This window comes from Lactuca saligna, chromosome 2 (genome assembly GCF_052625555.1).
Source record: "Lactuca saligna cultivar CGN05327 chromosome 2, ASM5262555v1, whole genome shotgun sequence".
Taxonomy (NCBI): Eukaryota; Viridiplantae; Streptophyta; class Magnoliopsida; order Asterales; family Asteraceae; genus Lactuca; species Lactuca saligna.
In genome coordinates this window covers 56,016,348-56,039,694 of record NC_136418.1, presented here as the reverse complement: position 1 = coordinate 56,039,694, position 23,347 = coordinate 56,016,348, and the positions used below count along the sequence as shown (strand labels likewise).

At 30.3% G+C, this 23,347-nt stretch overlaps 1 protein-coding gene and 1 long non-coding RNA gene across 3 annotated transcripts; both read right to left on the bottom strand.

Moving 5' to 3' along the window:
• Positions 1–1,326: 1,326 nt before the first annotated feature.
• On the bottom strand, positions 1,327–3,771 carry LOC145028889 (uncharacterized). 2 transcript variants are annotated; one of them, XR_013676239.1, is made up of 4 exons: positions 3,352–3,771; positions 2,884–3,228; positions 2,708–2,763; positions 1,327–1,773 (listed from the first exon to the last, which is right to left on the bottom strand). It is a non-coding gene; the product is annotated as an uncharacterized LOC145028889 (long non-coding RNA). The 2 variants fall into 2 exon arrangements; XR_013676238.1 differs by having other exon boundaries at positions 2,708–3,228.
• A 6,767-nt stretch (positions 3,772–10,538) lies between these two features.
• Positions 10,539–18,517, bottom strand: LOC145030983 (uncharacterized). Its single transcript, XM_078979418.1, has 16 exons — positions 18,328–18,517; positions 17,482–17,526; positions 17,161–17,201; positions 16,994–17,075; positions 16,726–16,770; positions 16,148–16,204; positions 15,584–15,643; positions 15,366–15,493; positions 13,373–13,634; positions 13,193–13,259; positions 12,852–12,922; positions 11,939–12,028; positions 11,625–11,733; positions 11,362–11,453; positions 10,967–11,072; positions 10,539–10,828 (listed from the first exon to the last, which is right to left on the bottom strand). The coding sequence occupies exons 1-16, from the start codon at positions 18,451–18,453 to the stop codon at positions 10,731–10,733; spliced, it is 1,479 nt and encodes a 492-aa protein (XP_078835544.1). The 5' UTR covers positions 18,454–18,517; the 3' UTR covers positions 10,539–10,730.
• Positions 18,518–23,347: the final 4,830 nt, after the last annotated feature.

Here is a 23,347-nt window from a genome sequence, read left to right as displayed (position 1 = left end):
ATGTTAAAGAAAATGTATTTACTAAAACTTTTTTATTAAATGAAAGTTACTGAAAAAAATTATATGGTAAATAATAAGTCAGATTAACCATTAAATATGTTCTTAAATGATGTGGAGATATGTCTTCAAAATGTCAAAGTAACAATAGTTAAGAGACTGAAGTTGTAAATGTGTTAGTGGATTATGAATTGACATTATTTGATGGGACATGTACGATCATTATCACACAAAACATTCAATCATAACTGTCGACAACTTAATGAGATGAATTGAATCGTAAACTACTTTTTGTTAAGATGTTAGGTAAATGTTTTTCAATCAATACGAGAGAAAAATGATTCGATTTGAAGACCACTTAATGTTTATTTATATATATATATATATATATATATATATATATATATATATATATATATATATATATATATATATATATATATATATATATATATACTAGAAAATTTTGAGATTCGTGCTAAGCACGTCCATGAATGAATGGTATTTTTGGTATTTCCTGGAAAAATCATAAGATTACCCTGATAAACCATATTCAAAGTCTCAAACAAACACAATGCATGTTAAATGCAACAAATAGCAATGAACTTTCATTGATAGTTTTTCATACTTGATTATTTTGATAAAAATAAAGGAACAATGATATTATTGGAAGCTCTCTTGATGAAGTACAAAAGGGGAGATGTGTTAGGATGCCTCGTATGGTAAAAAAAAATAATGGACCAACATGTTACTTCAACAAATAAAATATCAAATTTAACACTCAAGAAAATGAAACAAAGTAAATTTCTTTAGTGGCGTTGCTTTGATATGAATTTCATTTTCTTTAGTGGCGTTGCTTTGATATGAAAATAGCATATAAAGTGGAACACATAAATGTTTGCCTAATGGCCATTGGGATTATACCTGAAATACCCTTTCTAAAGTTGGTTTAAAATAGATTATCTCAGGTACATAGGTATGCCTCCATCATCTATTGTTTTAATTGTAATGAAATGACTCTACATTGGAAAAAACTACTCGTAACATCACAAGAAAACATATTTTCAAGATGCACGTGATTTTGCTTAGGATTAAATGCAGAAAATAGCAAAATGTTTGCATTTCATTGCTTATTATAGCATTATACTTTTATTTTTTCCTATAAAAGCATTGTATTTAAAAATCAATACATTCACTGCTATATTTTAATAAAATTTCAAAGTACAATGTCCAAATTAAATAAATAAAAGTACAATCTTGTAATTGGGTTCTCAAAGTACAATTTGTTAATAAGAAAAGAAAATAAATACAATGTGGTAATAGAAAGAAATTAAAGTAAATTTCTACAATAAACAAATAAATAAAAGTTTGTTGCTATTTGGTTGCATTATGCCCATTCAAAGTCAAGGACCCATATCAAAAATACCCATAGGAAGAAAGAAAACATTTCACAAAATATTTATACTCTATATTAATGAAAAAAATTAAAAAAATACAGAAAAATAAGGAAAAATAGATTACTCAACATCTACAGTTGTCTCTTCCAAGTAAGGTTGTTGAGGAGGGGCAGCATAGCCAAGTTTGTAATGTATCATGAAGTAAAAAAAAAACTGAACTTTTTAAAGTTATTGCTACTTGAAATAATGCATATTTAGTCATTATAAAAACTTATAAAACGACGAGGATTTTATATATACTTGATAACAAAAGCATACCTAACGGCGTATCTCACAATTTATGTCACCATTTCCGTTGCATTGTTATTGAGCACGCTTCCTGTTAACATATTACATAAAGTATAAACTTATTTAATATCTTAAAATTTCATATAAAACAAAATGAAATAATTACCACAAACGGTAAATCCATAAAAGATAAAGTAATCTAAACAGATTTTAAGTTTATTTTTATTGAAAAACACATTTACTCATTTATAAATCTTGTATATTTTTTGAAAAACTCTTTATAAACTCAAAAATATAATCATGTGTATGTGGTTATGAGTTTTCACTTATTACCATAAATGAAATTAACTTTTACAATTCAAATCTCAATTTATGCACATGAGTTTATTCTTTTTTTAATTACTAGTATCCACATATTTTATGCTATGATTGTAAACATCACAATAAAAATGAACAGTCAAGTTTTATATATCATCTCTTTTTGCAAAAACTTATGAATGTGATGGATTAATATAAAAACTTACCCATAATCCACCGAAATTACACATTCTGACAAATAATTATATTATGATATTTCTAAAATAACAATATAAGACATATTCCAAACAAAAACCATCAATTAGTTCCATTTCTAAACCATGTATTTTCTTAAATCTTCTTGTGTATTTCTTCCCTTCTCATACCCAGCAAAGATTTTAACAGATTGATTTTCTCTAATCTTATAAACACAAATTATATACATCTTCCCCAAACCAAACGCGATCATATTTGATTCCAATACATAACTGCATGTTACTATGTTGGCAAAAATCACCAATAAAACGTGAAGTTGTAACATCTTGAATGCAAGACAGGATAATTTCCAAACCATATGCAAACACATGTATACAAAATAATCATGAACTTGGTGCGTAACTGGAACTGAAGGGTGCAAATGACTCATGTTTTCAGGTAGATATGACAACATTAATTGACATAAATTTACTTATACAACTACTATCGTGTAACCACATTTCATCGACTACCTTTAGGGTACACCCAAAAATCATCACACTTTCAGTAGATGGTCCCAACTCCCAACCTATATCCAAAATTAAAAACATGTACACCAAACTCATTCTGAAAGGGTGTGATGGATCACCATTAATCAAAATATAATATATCAAAATGCATGCTAGTTAATATAATAGGATTATGGTACCTGTGCATCTATCTCAAGATCTTCAAAAAAACAGGGGTGCTATGAAACATGGGGAAAGACATGAAATGAGAGCACTGAAAGCCTATTGTTCTTGGTCTACCACTAACGGGAGGGAAGATGGAACAATTCGTAAGGGAGATAATTCGAAGAAAAGCGATTGTGGAGAAAGAGGAAAATAAGAGATGCGTGTTGTGGTATGGGCAAAAAAAAAAAAAAAGGAGGGAAGAACAAGTGGAGGGAAAAAATACATGCTCTGTTGATAGTGAAAGAAAAAGGGATTCATTTTGAACCCACCTTGACCGATATCAGAGAACATTAAGCAACAAAACCTAGTGTTTTCATAACCTGCAACCAAAAATCAAAAAGAAAAATGTAAAAATTAACTAATATGATTTTAATAGTATAAAAAAGAAGACAGAAGTACAACCACCGATCATTGTCGAAAAGAAATGAAGTTTGCTTACTGACCTTTGTGAGGCCTAGCGAGTTTTGTGGTTGGAAATGTGGAAGATGAAGATCAAAAATCAAATATGAAATTCATTGATTATAGGGTTCCTTTTCAGATCTTAAGGTTCTTGATAATCATTTAAGCACCACGATATCAAACTACCATTTGAGATATCTTGATCTCTATATATAGGTTCCAAACTAAAAGCCACACCCATTGAAGTTATCGGCATAAGACGGTTCCAACTTATGGGGTGAGAAAAGTGGAGGTCTTGACGATGGAGAAGCTAAAGGGAAACGCAGAAAAGGGAGTGGTTGTGTGGTGTTTTGGGTGAAATTAAACACAATAACCGCCGTAAGAGAACATGAGGCGGTGGGAATCGATACTTCCATGAGCCATGGCGTCGTTTAGAGGGTAGTTGACGTGGCGCCTTAGCAACTCTTAAAATGTGGTGTTGGCGGGATGATAAAAATAAGGTTTTTATATATAATAATGAAATGATAACGAAATGATATATATATATATATATATATATATATATATATATATATATATATATATATATATATATATATATATATATATATATATATATATATATATATATATATATAGGTAAAGTGAATATATCTAACTAGGGGTGCAAACGAGCTGAGCCGAGCCCAAGCCTGGTCAGGCTCGGCTCGGCTCGGGCTCGTTTAAGTTATATGAGGCTCGAGCTCGGCTCGATTCGAGCTTTCTTGTACTGAGCTCAGCTCGAGCTCGTAAAGAATTATCCAAGCTCGGCTCAGGCTCGGGATCGACTCGTTTTTTATCTGACGTGCCTAAATAAGCTTAAGCTCGGCTCAAGCTCGTTAAGAAGCTCGTTTACTAATACCCTAAATCCGTAATTCCTCTAATATATTTTTATTTTAATATATATATAAATAATAATAAATTATATTATATAAAGGCTCGTTTAGGCTCGCGAGCCTAATTGAGCTTAATGACATAGGCTCGAGCTCGAGCTCGTTTAATAAACGAGCTTAATATTAAGCTCGAGCTTGGCTCGGCCTCGTTTAAAATCGATTTCGAGTCGAGCTTTTAACGATCCGATCCCGAGTAGCTCGTGAGTAGTTTGGCTCGTTTGCACCCTTATATCTAACAGGCTTATATAAGCTTAGGTACCTAACCACATTATATTACATTGTTTTGCATTATATTTTCATTACAATCGTCTAAGGTTCTTAAACTTCAACCCTTAACTTGATTTACTTCCAAGATTTTCAGACATTCACCATTATATTCTTCCTACATCATTTGATTTGTAACGGTAGTATATGAAGCCCACCAGGGGGTCTTCGATAGAAAAACGTCATTTGAAGGAAGATAATGGTGAAAATCCAAAGATTTTGGAAGCAATCATATTATAAGGTTGAATTTTAAGAACTTTGGGTGATTACAATGCAAATATGATACAAAATTACGTAATATGATGTGGTTAGGTACCTAAACTTATATAAGGTTGTTAGATAAATTCACTTTACCATATATATATATATATATATATATATATATATATATATATATATATATATATATATATATATATATATATATATATATATATATATATATAAGAGCATGGCTCTAGAATCTAACGAAAGTGGGGTTGATGGGGAGGTTTAGGAATTATGTTTGATTCTTTTAGGAATTCTAAGGATTTTTCAACAAATTTTGTGGGATTTTAGAGTGCACTCAGCGCGTGTTTTTAAAGGTATTTTTTTGTTTTTTCTTTAAAGGTGGTATTATGTCATCCCTCATTTAGACTCAATTGTTCCAAAGCTTCTTCAACAAGGAATTCCACTTATCTATCCTCTCTTTTGATGAAAACTTCATCAACTAAAAAAACAGGTACTTTTATTTATTTATTATTGTAGACCAACGTGTTTTTTACTTTTATTTATTTATTATTGTAGACCAATGTGTCTTAACATAGCTTGAATTAATCATCAGAACCAGTGCTTTAACTCTAACACCTGTAGTAGTCCACCACCGCTTCTATCTCCCTTCTCTCCATAGCTTCGATTTTACATATACTATATTTTACATCGACTTCAGTCTTCCTCTTTTTTCTCTCTACAAGACGATTTCAAGAACACGAGTCTAGCTTCTTTCCTACTACCATCGCTCCTAATACACGGCTATAGAAATTCTTGTCACCAATTTTTGAAGAGTTCGTCAAAGCGCTGAAAATGGACAAAGAAAAAGACAAATTCTCATCTATACAAGAGAATTTATGAAGTTTGATTTACAATTGAATTTCAATCTAAAATAGATAAAAATGATTATTTCTTTGATTACAGAAATAAGAAAGAAAATAAGAAAGAAATAATATGCTTTTTTTTTTCTGTTAATGGAAAAATCTAGAAATACTAGATAATAGTAGAGGGGTGGATGTAGCCAAGTGGATCAAGGCAGTGAATTGTGAATCCACCATGCGCGGGTTCAATTCCTATCGTTCGCTCAAATTTAATTTAATTTTTTTAACAAATTATTCGATACAAACGGATTTTTTTTAGTGAACGTATCACAGCTTCCTCCTATTTTTTTTTGTTTTGTAAATACGAAGAAAGAAATTCTATTTTCTCTCCTATTTACTACGGTGACGAAGAATCAAATTATCACTATATTTATTCCTTTTTCTATTTTTTTTTCAAGTGCAGGATAACCTCAAGGGGTTGTGGGTTGTTTTCTACCAATTGGAGCCCTCCTTTCACCACCCCATGTGGATGGTCTATAAGGTTCATAACTACTCTTCTTAGTACAAGGCGCTTACCTAGCCAACTTTTACATCCAGCTCTACCCAAACTTTTCTGGTTCACCCCAATATACCCTCGTTGCTCTAGATTCTAAGGAAAAGTGGATGAGCTGAGGCATTAACAATTTAGCAAGTCTTTTTGTGGGAATTTCTCTGGATTTTTGCTGAATTTTGCTCGTTGGGTCGGGTTTAAAGTGGATGGTCCATGGATTGCGTGAAGGACAATCTGTCAATCACTCACACTACTGTTTCCTTGATGAGTCATCGGGACAACTGCATCCTTCTCATTCTCTCCTTAATTATACACACGTCCAGGTTTGTCTTTCCCACTACACCAGTAGCTTTCCAAATACATTACTATTTAAAGCTCTCCTTTTCTGTCACCCATACCACACGATATCCTCTTCCTGTTAGTTTCTCTACACATGCAGATGGAGACCATCACACACCTCATACATCTCTTCTCTACAATGGTAAATTCTATTTTATTTATGGCGGCTTTTCCCCTGTATTTATGTTTCTATGACAATAAGCAGAGAATTTTGTATTATTGTGGAATTTTCTTGTAGCTGTTGAAGACATCATTTATAAGAACTTAACCAAACAAGTTGTAGAAATAACCCTTCAATTATGGTACATTCTAATATACATACTAACATTTACATACACCTCAAATTTGTTTCTTTCTTTTTCAAAACCTCCAAAAGGGAAAAAAGATGACTTCTATGAAAGGATTAATGGTTTGATGTATTTTACCTACCATTTGCTGAAAGATTGAGAGACTTGTTTATTCTGAATTTCCCCAAAGTTGTTTGATAAAATTTCATGCATTGTTTAAAGGGTAAACCTGTTAGCATCTTCCCATTTTTTTTCCCCATCTATTTTGGTTTTTGATTTCGTAAACGGTGACAAAAATTAAAAATATGAACGTTTTTTTTTTTTTTCAGGTTCAAATTCTTCATTTTTCATCTCTCATGAAAATATTCTGCCTTTGCAGGTTTGAATTGAGGCTTACCCACTTCTATTGTTGCAGATTTGAAGATGTTATATGGCAGAAGCCAAGAACTCGATGACAAAATTTTACTAGTTTGTGTACTAATTTTCTTGTTAGTTTCTTGATTCCTGTTATATATTCTTTATTTTTATTTTCTGTTAATCTGATTACATTTATGTAAAGAATTGCATCATGTCAAGTAGATTCTTTCTACTGAAAACTTAAGATGAAGTAGAAATCAACAAATCTTGGGAAAGGGGAATTATAGTCGACAAACTAGAGCATGTTTTTTCTATTTATTTTATGTCCTATCTTCCATATTTAATTCAATTGCAAGATTCTCATAGATGAACCATTTAAAAAACCATTTAAACATAACCAACAATAGCTATTAGGAAGTAAGAGACATTTTCTAAAATGTTTCAAAAAATACTCTTCATTGGCTTCTATGATGTTTCTAAAGGGTTTCTAAAATATATCTAGAAAAGATTAGTCTAAAGACAACTAAAATAAGTAGAGAATATATCTAAATAAGTCAATCGTTACACTAAGATAAGATAGTCTACATGACTACCTCTCTACCCACTCTTACAAAAAATGATCAATGTTTTTTGAAAAGATAATAAAGTCTTCCTATGTGCCATGTTTCTCATTTTATTTTACCTTTTCTAAAAGTAATTAAAATATTTTTATTATATTTTTTTATTAATAACTATAAAATTTATACAATAAATACGTTATTTAAACTAATAATTTATTTAAGTAATTTATATTCCAATTCTTAATTTTTTGGAATTATTATTCCTTCTAAAATCCCTTTAGATTCCAATTCTTAATTTTTAACATAAACTACTAAAAGGATGAAATCAGCATTTTAAAAAAATATAAGAATCCAATTGTAATGGACCAAACTTTAGAGGAAACAAAAAAAAAAAAAAAAAAAAAAAAAAAAAAAAAAAAAAAAAAAAAACTTAGGAACATATCAATACACATTTAATTTCCATTATACCACCTGGACCATTTTGTATTTTGTAATTTACTTTTTAAATAGATTAAAAGAATATGAATCATCTTAATATTTTTGTAGGTTGAAGAAGAAATCTTCATGCGTGTGTTTTATGATCTTATGTAGGGGAGAGTATGGTTCGATTGTTTGCCAAAATCAAAACCGAACCAAAAAATTGAATTTTTTATTTTGGAAAAACCAAATCGTCGGTTTTTTCGGTTTTGATTTTTTCAATTTTTTGGGTTTATATCTTGGTTTTTTGGTTTTTTTTTTTTTTTTTGTTTGCGTTAATTCTTGTTTTTAGGTTTTTTCATTAACAAATTATTAAACTTAGCTCAATGGATTTTAAAAGTTCATTCTTGTTTAATATATATTCCAATACAAATATGCAATATTTCCCGTCCACTTAAACAAATGGAACTTACTGTTAAATAAATAAAAAAATTAGTGCCTATTTTTTATATGCGTGCAAATTATCTTTTCATTTGTAAAATAATCATCGTGGGATTGTAAAGTTAACTATTTTCTTTGTATCAAAAATATCTTTACTTTTGACTCTCACAATCAATATAAGATGTATATGATTTGAAACTTTTTTTAGACATTTAACCCTCTAACCTGTCCTATCATATACGTTATTCACCTACACTATAGAATATTAATTTATTATTATTATTATTTTATAGATTACTTTACTAATGGTGTGATATGTATATATAGAATGATGTCATTTTGTATATTTCGGTTCAATTCTGTTTGTTTGGTTTTTAGATATAGAAAAACCAAACCGAACCTAAAAAATAGGTTTTTCTAAAACAAAAACCAAACCATTGGTTTTTCACATGGTTTTGTTTTTCGGTTTTTTTGGTTTTTGGTTTGGTTTCGGTTTTTTGCACACCCCTAATCTCATGGCTGCTCAAGGGCCTACAAAGGTAATGTTAATTTTGTAATTAAAAACGTTTAATTTAAATATATCCTTCTTGAAATTATTTAATAGTCAAAAATTAATTTGTTTATTAGAGACAAAAAAAGTACAAGTGTTTTGGAAGATATTGAGTCACCACATTTAAAAGCATTGGTCAATGTGAATAGTAAATAAGTCGAACCTTGTTATAGCCTTTTTGAGGTTTAAATTTTGTGTACAAACTAAATATTTATTTTTTATTAGCATGTGTGTAACGAGTATTGTTACAAACGTGGCTATGGTTTATAATCTATGAGATTCCAGTGTATTATGTGCACTTTAAAACACTAACGACTTATTTGATATGTATTTTACTGTTATTTTAATTTAAAGGTTATTTAATAGTCAGTTGTTATTCAATCAGATCTAATTCAATCAGCATCAAATAGCTCTCAAATTTAAATTTGAAAATTAAGATCATGTTATCACACTAAATTTAGTATAATTAATAGTAACTTGTCAAATTACACTAAATTTGTTAATGGATTACTTTTTATACCAAAATTCCAAGTGTTTCGTTTTGATTAATGAACTCTTTCCCCACATTCATCACATTTTGATTGATTCATGTATCATATTAGTGTTTAACATTTAAAAAATAAAATAATAATAATAATAATAATAATGCAATTATATATATATATATATATATATATATATATATATATATATATATATATATATATATATATATATATATATATATATATCTTTGAGAAAACTATAATTTGGGTTCAATGGTTAAAATGATCAATTTCATAAAAGTTAACATCTCAGAGTTATGTCTCTCACTCCAAGTACTAAAATTGTAACGAAACATCAAATAAGAACCAACATTACTACATTTGAGCACAGGACCTGAAAAAAAGATGAAGTCAAGAACCAAAAATAAAGTTTTTTTCTTATTTAATTGAAGTGAATAATTAAATATTTAACAAATACAACTTTTTCGTTTAGTCTATTTTCATTTTCTGGAGACGTGTTCATCTTTTGGAAAATAGAATGACTGATATGATGTTTCTTATGCTTGATAAGGTAACAGAGGAGATTGAATACTTAAAATTGAAGTGCGCTCAACTTGAAAATAATGATGTGTTGTATTTTCTATCTACAACTAGTAATAATAAATTATATAAAATGCTAAACATATAGAACGTCTATATGACAAATGTAGATTTTACATAACAAATTGATAAAGAAAAGTAATACCACTCTATCCAACAAAATCCTTTTTTATAGAATATTAACGTTTAAATTAAGACTCTCATGGGCAAAAGGGCAAAACATGGCTTCATAATTTTGTAGCTTTTGCACAAAGGATTGAAAGATAATATGGTCACCTAATGATAATAATTTTCGTTTCATTGTACTATTGAGTACATGTCAAACACAATACAAAAAAAATCAAGTTCTAATATTTCTAGCATAAGAGAGGCCTAAAACTATATCAAAATCTTTTTGAGAAAACAATATTAAGCATATTTGAAACTACCACAGAAAAGAAGCATAAATACAAAGTGATGGGTGCTCACTCACTAGGGAACCACAAATCATAATTGATACAAAATGGTACAAATTAAACACTAAAAATAAAAAAATAACAAAAATGTTTTCTCCTTAATTAGAAATGGTATCTTATGACGTGGCATTATAAGCCGCATCAGCTGAAGATGTGTCCATATCGTTCAAACCCAACTCCTCATTTTGCTCCCAACTCCTCTCATATTCCTCAACTGCATAACATAAAACACCAACAAATCTTATCATACAAGACTTTAACATTTTGTCTTTTACGAAAATAGCCCTTTTTTCTTATTGTATGATGTTTTCTTATCCTATAATAATAAATAAATAAATAAATAAAAACTTACTTGTTAATTGATGGTCATCTTTAATATCATCAGAAGCCGGAGCAATGAAAGAATTTGACAAGGCATCATCCATGATTAAGGTCCACGGCTCTTCCAAACTTAAAAGCTAGACAACACAACATACAAATTACAAAATAAATAAATATATAAATAAAAATTCAAATTTTAAACAATATGGAAAATCTATACTTGATAAAGCATCTACAGTTCTTTTGGGCCCCACTTGTTATGCATGATATTACAGAACATGTTGTAGATGCATTTGATTGGAACAAAGATAGATGTCTATTTTTGTCTCATGAGAAGGGTATTTACGTCTTTTTGCACAAACAAGAGATGCCCACATTTATTTAAGTAGACGATTTAAAGAAGCTTGGAATAGTGTGAATGGATACCTTAATAAGCCTTGCTCTGAAATCCTGCCATTTGTCTTTTCTACCCTCCTCCAAACTATCTCCAAATGTAAACCCATGCACTCTCTCTAAAGCTGCAATACACAAACACATTTTGATCAATTTAGGGTTTAGGGTTTAGCCATTGAACTATTATTATTTTATGATTATTATGATAATAATAGTTCAGTGGCTTATATAAAAAGTAAAATGGTGAGAGAGAGAGAGAGAGAGAGAGAGAGAGAGAGAAATTAATTATAAATTACCTTCACTTATTTTTGTAATTAAACCTTCAATAGTTGTCACAATACCTCCCAATGTGCCACTTGTCAACTCCAAATCAATTTCTGGAATTTCTACACTTGCAGTATCCGACTGACACACCAAAATTAAAATTATAACGTTTTATAATTAGTAAATTTATGAACGTAATTTGTGTTAATAAGAAAAATATAAAAAGTAGATTGATGGAATAGAAAGAAATGAAAGTAAGATGCTATAAATATAATACACAAATTAATTAAAGTAGGTTGCTATTTCTTGCATTTATCCGTATGTTGAAATTTACAAGTGGACATACCTTTATGACATCACGGCTCAAGTCGACTATGTTTTTCACAGTAACAGAAATTTTCTTTCCTTTAGGAGGAATAGCACCACCAGGTTTCAACTATTAGAAAATGGAAAAACTATGTGATGTGAGAATATATATATATATATATATATATATATATATATATATATATATATATATATATATATATATATATATATATATATATATAGGGTTAGGTTCATGTGAGACGGCCTAATTTTGTGAGACCGTGAGACGCATTTTTTTATTTTTTTTTTAGTTAATTCAAGTTCCGAAAATAATATTTAAAAAAAGAATTTTTTGATTTTTCCATTTATTTTGCATTTTAAAATTATTTTTAGAATATGTACAGTGTAATATTCTATTTAGAATATTTCACGTATTTTTCAAAAAAAATAGAATTTTTTTTATTTTCTTAGTTAATTCAAGTTCCGAAAATAGTATTTAAAAAAAGAATTTTTAGATTTTTCCATTTATTTTGCATTTTAAAATTATTTTTTAGAATATGTCAGTGTAATATTCTATTTTGAAAATTTCACGTATTTTTCAAAAAAAAACGGGATTTTTTTTAATTTTTTATTTACTTTTTTTAGTTAATTCAAGTTCCAAAAATAATATTTAAAAAAAGAATTTTTGGATTTTTCCATTTATTTTGCATTTTAAAATTATTTTTAGATTTGGTCTCACGGTCTCACAAAATTATAATGGTCTCAAATGAACCTGAACCTATATATATATATATATATATATATATATATATATATATATATATATATATATAACGTTGAAATTTAATGCACAAATTCTTTTACTATAAATCAAAAAAAGGGAGGGGTGAGAGAAAGAAGTATAAAAAATGAAATGAAATGAATTGAAATGAAATGTCTACAAAACAAACCTCAGAATTCCGATAGCCACAACCATCACAAGTAGATGCCATGACAATAACTTCTTGAAAATAAGGGATTTCTAAATAAAAGTCAAGTGGAACAAAATTTTGAAAGAAATATGCTTGAAAAAGAGTATTTCAACTTTCAATTTATGGTCCATTGTTGTGAAAATTTATACCTTTTGTTCCCCACTGTTATATGAAATTTTGTATTGACTGAAAGTACAATGCCTTGATAAGAAAAGAAAAAAAAAATTGAAAGTACAGTGTTGTAATGTAATAGAAAGAAAAGAAAGTAAGATGCTGTAAAAAACAAATAAATGGAAGTAAAAAAAAAAAACAAAGGATACTGGTGAGATACATCCGAGTCTCGCAGCTTACAGCACAAGCACCACATGTTGATGGAAAAGTCATCACCTGTCAACAAAATATAAAGTTAAGGTTTAATCCGGAAAAAAAAAAAAAAAAAAAAAAAAGGTCGTTTATGAGATTAGCCCTAATTTATACAAATTAAAGGTTAAAAGAAGTACCTCTTCTGGAGCAGTATATCGAAAGAGAGCTTCAGCAAATTCCACAGTACTGCCCTGGGCAATTGCCCGCCGCCCGGCCACTGCCCCAACTGACCCATGTGGCGGCTCAACACCTCCTTCAGAAGGAATATTATTTAATGATGTTTGATTGTTAACTTCTGCAGATAGTGAAGGATCAAACAGGTATCCTAATGTTGCTTGTTGCTCGTGACTTCTATCATAAAACTCAATTCTTAATGATGGATCTGGAGATGGAGCAAACCTGTTGCCAAAATTAAATAAAAAAGAAAAAAATAAGTTAAATGAAATAAATACCAATGTACTTTCACTTCTAAAAGAGTTATAGCAATTATCCCACTATAAAGAAACTTTTAATGTTATAATTGGGATACTTTTTTTAAAGGACAGTGCTCTAGTTAGAAAAAACAAAAATTGAAATAATAATAATGGTTGATTAATTGGGTAGATTTTTCTAGGGTAATGTTTTAATAAGAAGAAAAAAATATGTAAGTGCAATGCTGTAATAGAAACAAATGAAAGTATGATTTTATATAAATAGAAGTACAATTTTGGTTTGTGAATCTCTATTAAAAGGATTTGGAACGTAAATAATAACAAATATGACAGAACTGCCCTTTATAAAACTTAGGGTTAATCTCAAGAAAGACCTTATATTTTGTGTTTTTTTCCGGATTAAACCTCAACTTTATTTTTTCCCTGAAAATCGAAAAAGACCTTGTATTTTTTTCATTTTTTCTAAAAAAGCCCACAACTTTGTATTTTTTTTCCAAAAAAACCCTCAACCTTCTAAATGCTTCCATATAAACCCTCAACTTTTTTAGTTTTTCTCGAAAAAACCCTCACATTCTAAATGCTTCCAAATAAACCCTCGACCTTCTAAATGCAAGGTCTTTTTCAGAAAAAAAATAAAATAAAGTTGAAGTTTAATCCCAAAAAACATAAAATATAAGGTCTTTTATGAGATTAACCCTAAATAGCAATATATATATATATATATATATATATATATATATATATATATATATATATATATATATATATATATATTCTAAATTATAGCATGTTATCCTAATATAAAGAAACTTTTACTGCTACAATTGGGGGTATTTTTAAGGGCAAATGCCATAAAAACCCTTACATTTGCAAGTTTTTGTTTGTTTTACTTATTAGGTCCATTAATGCCTCAAATTTCCAACTTTTTTCTTCAATTTTGCCCTTTTTGCAAATTTATCCAGTAAAACTGAAAATGTAAGGGTAAAACCAAACATTTATTCCAAATGTAAGGGCTTTAATAAACCAGAGGGTAAAATTGAAACAAAAAGTTGCAAACATCCGGTTTTAATGAACCTAAAATCAGCAAAAGGGTAAAAAAAATTGCAAAGTTAAGGGAGTTTGTCTCATAATCCCTATTTTTAAAGTACAGTGATGTAATTAGAAAAAATAAAATCAAAATAATTATGATTGGGTTCATTTGTTAAAGGGCAAATATGTTAATAAGAAGAAAAAAAAAAGAATGTAAGTATAATGTTGTAATAGGAACAATTGAAAGTAGGATTCTATTATAAACAAATAAATAGAGGTACAATTTTGTATGGTTTGTAAATCTATTAAAACTTAAAAGGATTTGGAATGTAAATAGTTACAAACTACAGAACTACCCTTTCTTATATTCTTTATAAAACTTAAAGGAACACTTGTAAAAATACGTAAAATTACCCTTTTATTAATTTCTTGTTCACAGAAACTGTTTCTAGGTAAAGATATAAAGTCTACACATCAGTAACATGCATTTATTTTATCCACACACAAGAACAAATTCTTAGAAAAATATAAAAGAACAAACCAGCATATGACAATGTTAACAATATGATCTAAAAAGGGTATTTCAGTCATGTAAAGAAATCAGAAAGGAATGAAACTGAATTCCATGAGTTTATACAAATATTTCTGTAGATTAAAAAGAGAAACTTACGGATTTTCTACAAAACTGTTGCCAGCTGGATCATCAAGAATGAAGGTAAAAGACAAATTTCCTGTTGCACACTCTTTTAATCTCAGTGTAAACTTGTCTATTGCCTCAGCAGTTTCAGGATCCACTTTCTGAAGAAAAATAAATAAATAAATAAAATAACATAAGAAAGTCAGACCACATGAAATTACAACATGTGATATCATAAGAAGACTACTTACCTTTCTCTCTTCTTGAAGGGCTTGCAATTCTTCAGAAGCTCTTAGTAATATCCCTTCCACCTGAAACAGATATAAGCCTAAATGTGTCAGTAGCCTCCAACTCCAAGACCCAAAAGACATAAATACCCTTTTGAAAGATGGTGGAACAGGGACTCGTTCTTCATCTCTCTCTCATATGTGCAAAAGACGTAAATGCCCTCCAAAAAGGTGAGGCGTGGACTCGTTCTCAATCTCTTGTCAGTGAAAAAGACATGAATTCCCTCTCATGCTCATTATCACAGATACCTCTAGAAAGCTTTCTAGGGCTATTTTAATGGTGAGGGTGAGAAGGGCATTAACGTCTTTTCCACAGAGAAGAGATCGAGGGTGATTCTCTCTGACTCACCTCTTTGAGCAGGAGAAAAATTGCAAATTTTGTCCCATTGACATGATGTGTAACATCCAATTGTTAAGTATCATTAATCATATATTAATAACACTAACAAAAGACCATGTAAATATGAATAACTAATTTTTTTTATGTTCCAAATAAATGTAGTCATGAACACTAGATATATAACATACGGTTGATAAAGATCCACGTTGTGCTTCTGGAGGAATCTCAAACTCCAGCTGAGGAATCTACAAACATAAAAAAAAGGAAGTCAACATACTTTGGGAAAAGCATAAGTGCAACATTCTTTCATCATTAATCTAAATCAAACTTAAGGGGTAAAAGAATGCAGTTTCCTTTATATATATATATATATTCAACCAGAAGAATATAAAATCAAAGCTGTTTTTTTACTTGCTAAAAACATTAACAATAATGTGTAAACCATTAACCAAGATGCACCTGCATAAAGCTTCATTATTAATGGAGAAATCAGAAACACAAATAGTAAATTAGAAAAAAGTTATTTTCATTTGCTATAAGCATTTGCAGTTTTAACAAATAAAATACAAGTTAGTCTCCAAAATAGAAGTTAATTTAACAGAATTTGAAGCATAAGAGTTCCTTACAATAAGATAAAAGTTGTTTTTTTGTGTGGTAATATAATAACACACTATGGCATACCTAATAATAATATCAATAAGAAAAATGATTACAAAGTATATACAAAATTTGAATCTTTCAAGTAAAACTGAACACAGTGAAGTACCTTAATTGTAGCAGTTTCAGACTTCACTACTTGTCGATTAAGCATCTGTATTTGGCCAAAGAAAAACATAAGTATAATTTTATAATAAATGAAATTCCCATATATGTTTGTGAAAAAAAAAAGGAAAATTGCAGGGAACATATATTCTTTTTACCAAAAACAGGTAATGTAGTTCACTTTCTTAAGGTCTATTTTAATAAAAAAACAAAATTTGAGTGCAAAGTAAAATGGATTTGATTCCTTATGCATTCAATTCTATTTCCTCAACCTTTTGATCACCCGATTTAAATTCTACACAGTAACGAGACCCTCGAGGCTGTATTTCACCAGCAAACTGCACTTCATTATTCCTAATGAAAAAAATAAATAAACATTTTAAATTTATTATTGTTACAAGTATCACATGCTTTAAGAGAAAAAGTTGAAACAACTTACCTCTCACCACAATGAGAACACTCAAAGGCTGACAACAAGATCTGCATTGAAAACAAAAACTTAGCTTTAACTTTTTACTAATTTGCCCTCCTTCAGTTTATCCTTTCGTTTTCCCAAGTGTGTTGTCATTTTCTCAGGTGTTTTGAAAAACATCATTTATTCAAACATCACTTAATGGGAAAAAAGAAACAAGGAACTAAAGTTCATTTTTAAAATTATCCACAAATAGATCGATTTCCTACTTTTTCATGCCAAATTTGCAGCAAACAAATTAATATAACTGAAGAGTAACTACTTAGGAGTACTCAAAGTTAACTTTACCTTTCTAAAGTGTGGAATCAATGTCAACAAAAATCTTGTTGTCCCCTGTTGATATAAACAATGTCAGAGTCTCAATCTTTATGCAAAACCAGATACATACATGCATGAATTCGCCATAAACTGAGAGACAATACAGCTTGTAATATCAAATGCTAGTGAGTTAACTTAGTGTCAACATTGCTATAAATTCTTTCATCCAGTTGCCAAATAAAACATACCAGCACTAATAGACATTTTTCACAAATGAATTCAACTTGGGTATTGTTATACTAATGATCAAACTGTATGCAACTTTTCCTTTTGTGAAAAGATTTTTTCTTTTGCAAATTGAATTGTTGCTAATAACCGACAGCTAAGATACATTTACTAGATTAATTGCATTACACAAGTTTTATGGATTTTGTGTTATGATGTGGTATTTTAGGTACTGATAACTAAGATATGTGTCAAATTGAATTTTTTTGGGACAGGAGTACAAGAAAGTATTAACTTTATAAATTGTAACAGCCATAAATAACTGAAAAATTGTGTCAAACTGAAACAACTAAAAGTCGTGCACTTGCAACACTTCTCTTTCATAAAAACAAACGACATCAACCTCTGAATAATTTGCACTAAAACCTAGCGCCTCCAAATGAAAACCTAACAGGAACATCACACCTATGCCATACGTTTATTCAGGAAGTGTAAATTTCATACAATTCTTAAATTAGAAAAAACATCATATTTCAAGCCCTAATTAGCCTGTAGCTTCTTATTGTCCGAGTTGAGATAATCACATATGTATGTATAAGTGTGTGTGTGTGTGTGTGGAGGAGAAGGGGTAGAAGGAGAGAAAGAGTATACATTTTCATGGCAGCGCATACAGAGGCTTTCGACCTGGTACACAGGGGCATTATCGTCATCAGTAGAAATTGCTTCAACCACCGACCTCACGTCCAGTATCGTTGCTGCGTCTTTGGTTGATTCCATTTGCGACTTTGCTTTGGCCTCTGTTTCTCCGGCGCGCTGATTGAAAAACCCACCTGCAGTTCTTTAACCTACAGAACGATTAAAAGTTAAAGCCAATTGCTTAGCGGTCCCTAATTTATACAGGTATTACCTGTTGGCCCCTGGAAAATAACTTGCTATCGTTTATTTAGCATCAAGAACCACTCTTTACTGTGATATTAACCTTAAAAGCTTTTATTGTATTTTGTATAATATACATAGAAGATATTCATTGGTCGGTCCATTTTTGGTTAATAAATTACTTTTAGTTGGTTGAATTAAAATATGTTTGTCTGTGAATGTTTTACTTTGATGAATTGTTTAAAACATATCCACAAGGGTTGTATGAGGACGTACATATCAACCCAAGGTAATATCACATGTATTGGCAGATCTATGTAGTGCCCGGGCCACCACTCTGATTATGGTCGTTAGTGTAACATTTTTTTTCAATAGGTATAACGTGTTAAAATATAAGTGCCACTACTATTTTATATTTGTTCGAATTTTTTTTTTTTTGGTGCCACCACTACTTAAACTTTTTGCATCGATCACTGATCATGGGTCTAATCAAACAAATCAAGCGGAAAAAAAAAATGTTTCGAGTTTGGACATTTTCATGATGTAAATCAGCATCAGATAAGCATGGGTTTCTAGGTCATCTTCGGATGAAGGAATGGAACGCAACATTTTTGGGGAGTATTCATTAATTTATGGGACGTTGTGTTCCATGAAAAAACGCTCAAGACATGTTTGAGAGGTCCTAGGATGACGACGATGTTCTGAACACGAAAATCAGTTTTTAACTCCCTTATAGATAAAGACACTCCCTCAGCGATTCCATACTTTTCCCCTACGATTTCTCTGGATTTTGGCAACCTTCAAACACTTAAAAAGCCTTAGGGAATAAGCTTAACCAATTCTTGTTGAAGACTCAAGTATATGTTCTTTGTGTTCATCATTCATCTTCCAAGGCCTTAGGGCAAAGTTTTGCACTACTCGCTTCCGTATTTTCTTCATCTTATCATCCACATCTATGAAGAATTTAATCATGCTCATGCATATTTTGTTGATCCATGCAGTTCAATATATTTGAAATCACAACTTGTGAAGATAATGTGATTTGGTTAAGTGTTTCGATAATAACTTTAAAGATGTTTTGGATATACCCAACGGTTAATGAAGACCCTACAAGACTTGACATTGTAATTGTATTTTTTTTAAGACACTGCAGGACTTGACATTGTAACTGTAGTTTTACTTTATTATAATCTTTTAAAACACATGGTATTACCATAAAACATTTTATTCATTATATAAAAACATTCAAACAACAAAAATAATTTTTAAAAAATACGAAACAAATTGATGTAATATTTAGCGCCTTCTTTCGTTAGGTTATGTTACAATACAATTAAAGACATAGGAACCTTATATAATGTTAGTGGATTTATAGTATGGATCATTAAGTATATTAAATATTAAGAATTGAAAAAAGAATCCGAGCAGTTAGCTCCTTCTTTGACTCTCTCTAGGAGGTTAGTCGTAGTGTTAGTGATGTAGACAACAAAAAACGAATAACAATTGTAACTAACGCAAGCAAAATATTCATATATAACTGTAATAATTCATGTAACGGCAATTAAATATTAAATATAAAAATTATTAAATAATAAAAAACAAAAAATTCCAGATATCGGATATACGAAATATCTATCTGAATCTGAATCCGAATCCGAAATTACAGATATCCAAATTTTCAGATAATTTCGAATCGAATAATTGGATATTCAGATTCAGATGTTCGGATTCGGTTATTTTTGAGCACCCTAATACTCATGCATGCAATAGTCATGTAGAGCACTCAATTTTTTAGTATATATAGGGGTCTCTGGTATCTTGAAAATATATGTTTTGTAATATTGCTGAAACATTCCAAAAATACAGTCTAAAAATTTCGTTTTTAATTCATTATTTAAAACATAAATATCATCATCAAGTAAACATCATAAACCATGTATCTCCAAAAATGTCATAACAACTATCAAGTATCAAAATATCTTGTCAAATATCAGAGTAAAATATCCCAGGCTAGAAGCGATGGTGTGTGTCATGCGATCATCCTGAGCCATTCCCTTTGCTAGCAAAAGTACCTGAAACCAAAACTGAAAATTGTAAGCACGAAGCTTAGTGAGCTACCCCAAACTACCACATACTATACAAATAACATGCAATTATGAGATGCGGTCCCCGTACACTCTCATGGATATTTGGGCCCTGCCCACACTCCACTGTCTAGGAGATTCAGGCCCCGCCCACACTCCGTTGTCTAGGAGATTTTGTCACACCCCAAAACCAAAAATGGTGAAAACGTTCAGGGGTGGAGGACGTCATGTACAGTATCACAACAATGCAAAGTAGTAAAGAAGCAACAACATCATCCATTGCATTAAAAGTAAATATTTAATACATGCGTGTTCTTTAAAAGTAATAAGACACCAAAATATGAAATCAAAATAAAAGACGAGTCTTGTCTGTGCTCCGTCTTCTCAAAACCTGGCCATCGTACCTGTTTACGTGTGACCTGAGAATACAAGTTATTTTGAAAGCGAGTATCAACATAAAGCTGGTGAATTCATAAGTATTTAAGTGTCATTGTCTTATTTTGGAAAGCTGTTATGAATGCCATGTAAATCTTTGAATGAAACAATTGATATAAGTATGAAAAACCCTAGAAAATCCCATATTTCCTATCAGTATAAGAAAAGTCTTCCACGAAGACCCAAATGTTTTGAAAGTAGTCTTCTACCAAGACCTGTACGTTTTGCTGTAACAAAGATGGTTTTCCCTTTTATGACTACTATTAACAATATATAGTCTACCTCCTCGTTTATGTGAATGTAAAACAAAATAAAAGTAATAGGGAAAATATAACCATAAAAGTATTATCCTTTTGCATTAGGATAAACGCGACATCGCGACTGCCGAAATGTATAACCTTGAACATCCATAGATTGTTCATTTTCCTCTGTAGCTAGCAGTAGGTTTAAGGAATGGTTAGTCCCGTAAAGGTACTCCTAATATAAGTATTAACCGTAGGCATATGTAGATGTTCATTACCTCTATTGCTAACAGGTGGGTTCCAGAATGGTTAGTCCCATCAAGTTATCCTTTTGAACTAGGATAGGCAGAACAATTTACACATAATGTACTAGTAACTCATCATAGTGAATCCAGGTACAAGTACCCATGTAAGTGTATACAAATAAATGTATATATGTAAATGTATTCATGTAAGTGTATCGATGTAGACGTATTCATGTAACATGTAATGTATAGTATAGACTCATGAATGAACTAACTCTGGTGTAATTCATTGTAATAGGAATAATGTTTTGTATCTCCTAACTATCCCTATAATAGTTACCTGGAAGGTAATTGATTGTCCAAGCAGGTTTATACACCCTTGCTACACAAGAGTGTGGGAAACTGAATGAAAGATGAAAGCTATCATATCAATACATATATAAGAACATAAGTGTATAGATATAGTTTTGTTCAAGAAGATGAAAATGGTTTTGTAAGACATTTAGGAGTTTTGAACAATAATTAACAATGACTTGATGCCATTTTAATAAACATTTCAAAAATAATACATTTGATAACAAGGTATTTTTAAGATAAAAACCATTTCATACATCACATTTTGAAGCATGTGAAATCAGTTGGATGAAAACACAGTTATAAATCACATGTGATTGATTCTATATCATGTTGTTTTCTACTTGTATTCCCCCCCCCCCCCATTAAAGTATTTATAAACATTTGAAAATATTTAAAAGGTTAATTTAGGGGTATGAACTCACCTGTAGTGAGTGGATTGGGTTGAAGTGTCGGATACGATGCTAGGTGACAAGTGGAGACTTGTACACACGCAACGAGCCTAGTTATCATATAATCAATATATATATATATATATATATATATATATATATATATATATATATATATATAACTAATTAGTCACTTTATCTCTAATAATATAAGTTAAGACACTCTAGAACATGGTAACACTTTGTTTCAAGTGTTAAAGATCACAAGGGTTGCAACCAAGTGTTGTAGGGAAAGGCTAGTGTGCTTGGGGTTCAAGGAACACTCCTTTAGGGAGTTTACGGTCTTATGGTCACTAGAAAAGGGTTTACGTCATAAACCCTTGGGTTTACAGTCGTAAGCTCACCCCTTTTGTGACCATTTGTTGTTTGAAGCTTTAAGAGTCCCTAGAAGCCTTTCTACTTGATGTATGTGACCATGGAAGGAACTAGGGCACCATTTCACTCCTAAATGGAGTTTATGGTCCCTTTACCAGTTTCCTTTGAGTTTACCGTAAACTCATAAGTTTTATGGTATTTGGGGTGTTTTCAAGTCCTTAGCTCAGCATGGTAATAGTCTAGGTTAGATTCTAGGCATAAGGAACAAATATGGGACATTTATACACCTTTTTGAGGTGTTTATGGTTTTGGGAGATCCCCAAACCGTAAACACATATAAATGATTGTTTTCTTGTTCTTTTAGGTGATAAACACATCAATGATGGATCTAGACAAGTCCCTAAGGCATTATGAAGCATCTAGGCACCCTAAGGCACCACTTTGGCCCTATTCTTGGTGTTTACGGTTTTGGGAGCCTCCCAAAACTGTGAACACCTTGTTGTTGGTGTTCTTGGGACTTTTATTTGATATTAATATGTATATCAAGCTTTAAATGACTCTAGGATAGAAGTACTTACTTTGCGGGAGCTTGAAATGAACTAAAAGTCCAAGAACACTAGTGTGTGTTCTTGGTGTTTTGGAAAACTAGTCAAAACACATAAATGGAT

Coding starts and splice junctions, on each gene's coding strand:
- LOC145030983 (XM_078979418.1), bottom strand. CDS start 18,453: ATGGAATCAACCAAAGACGCAGCAACGATACTGGACGTGAGGTCGGTG. Junction 15,644..16,147: donor AACGTGGATCTTTATCAACC/GTATGTTATATA, acceptor TATCTGTTTCAG/GTGGAAGGGATATTACTAAG. Junction 11,073..11,361: donor TCAGAGCAAGGCTTATTAAG/GTATCCATTCAC, acceptor TGTGTTGTCTAG/CTTTTAAGTTTGGAAGAGCC.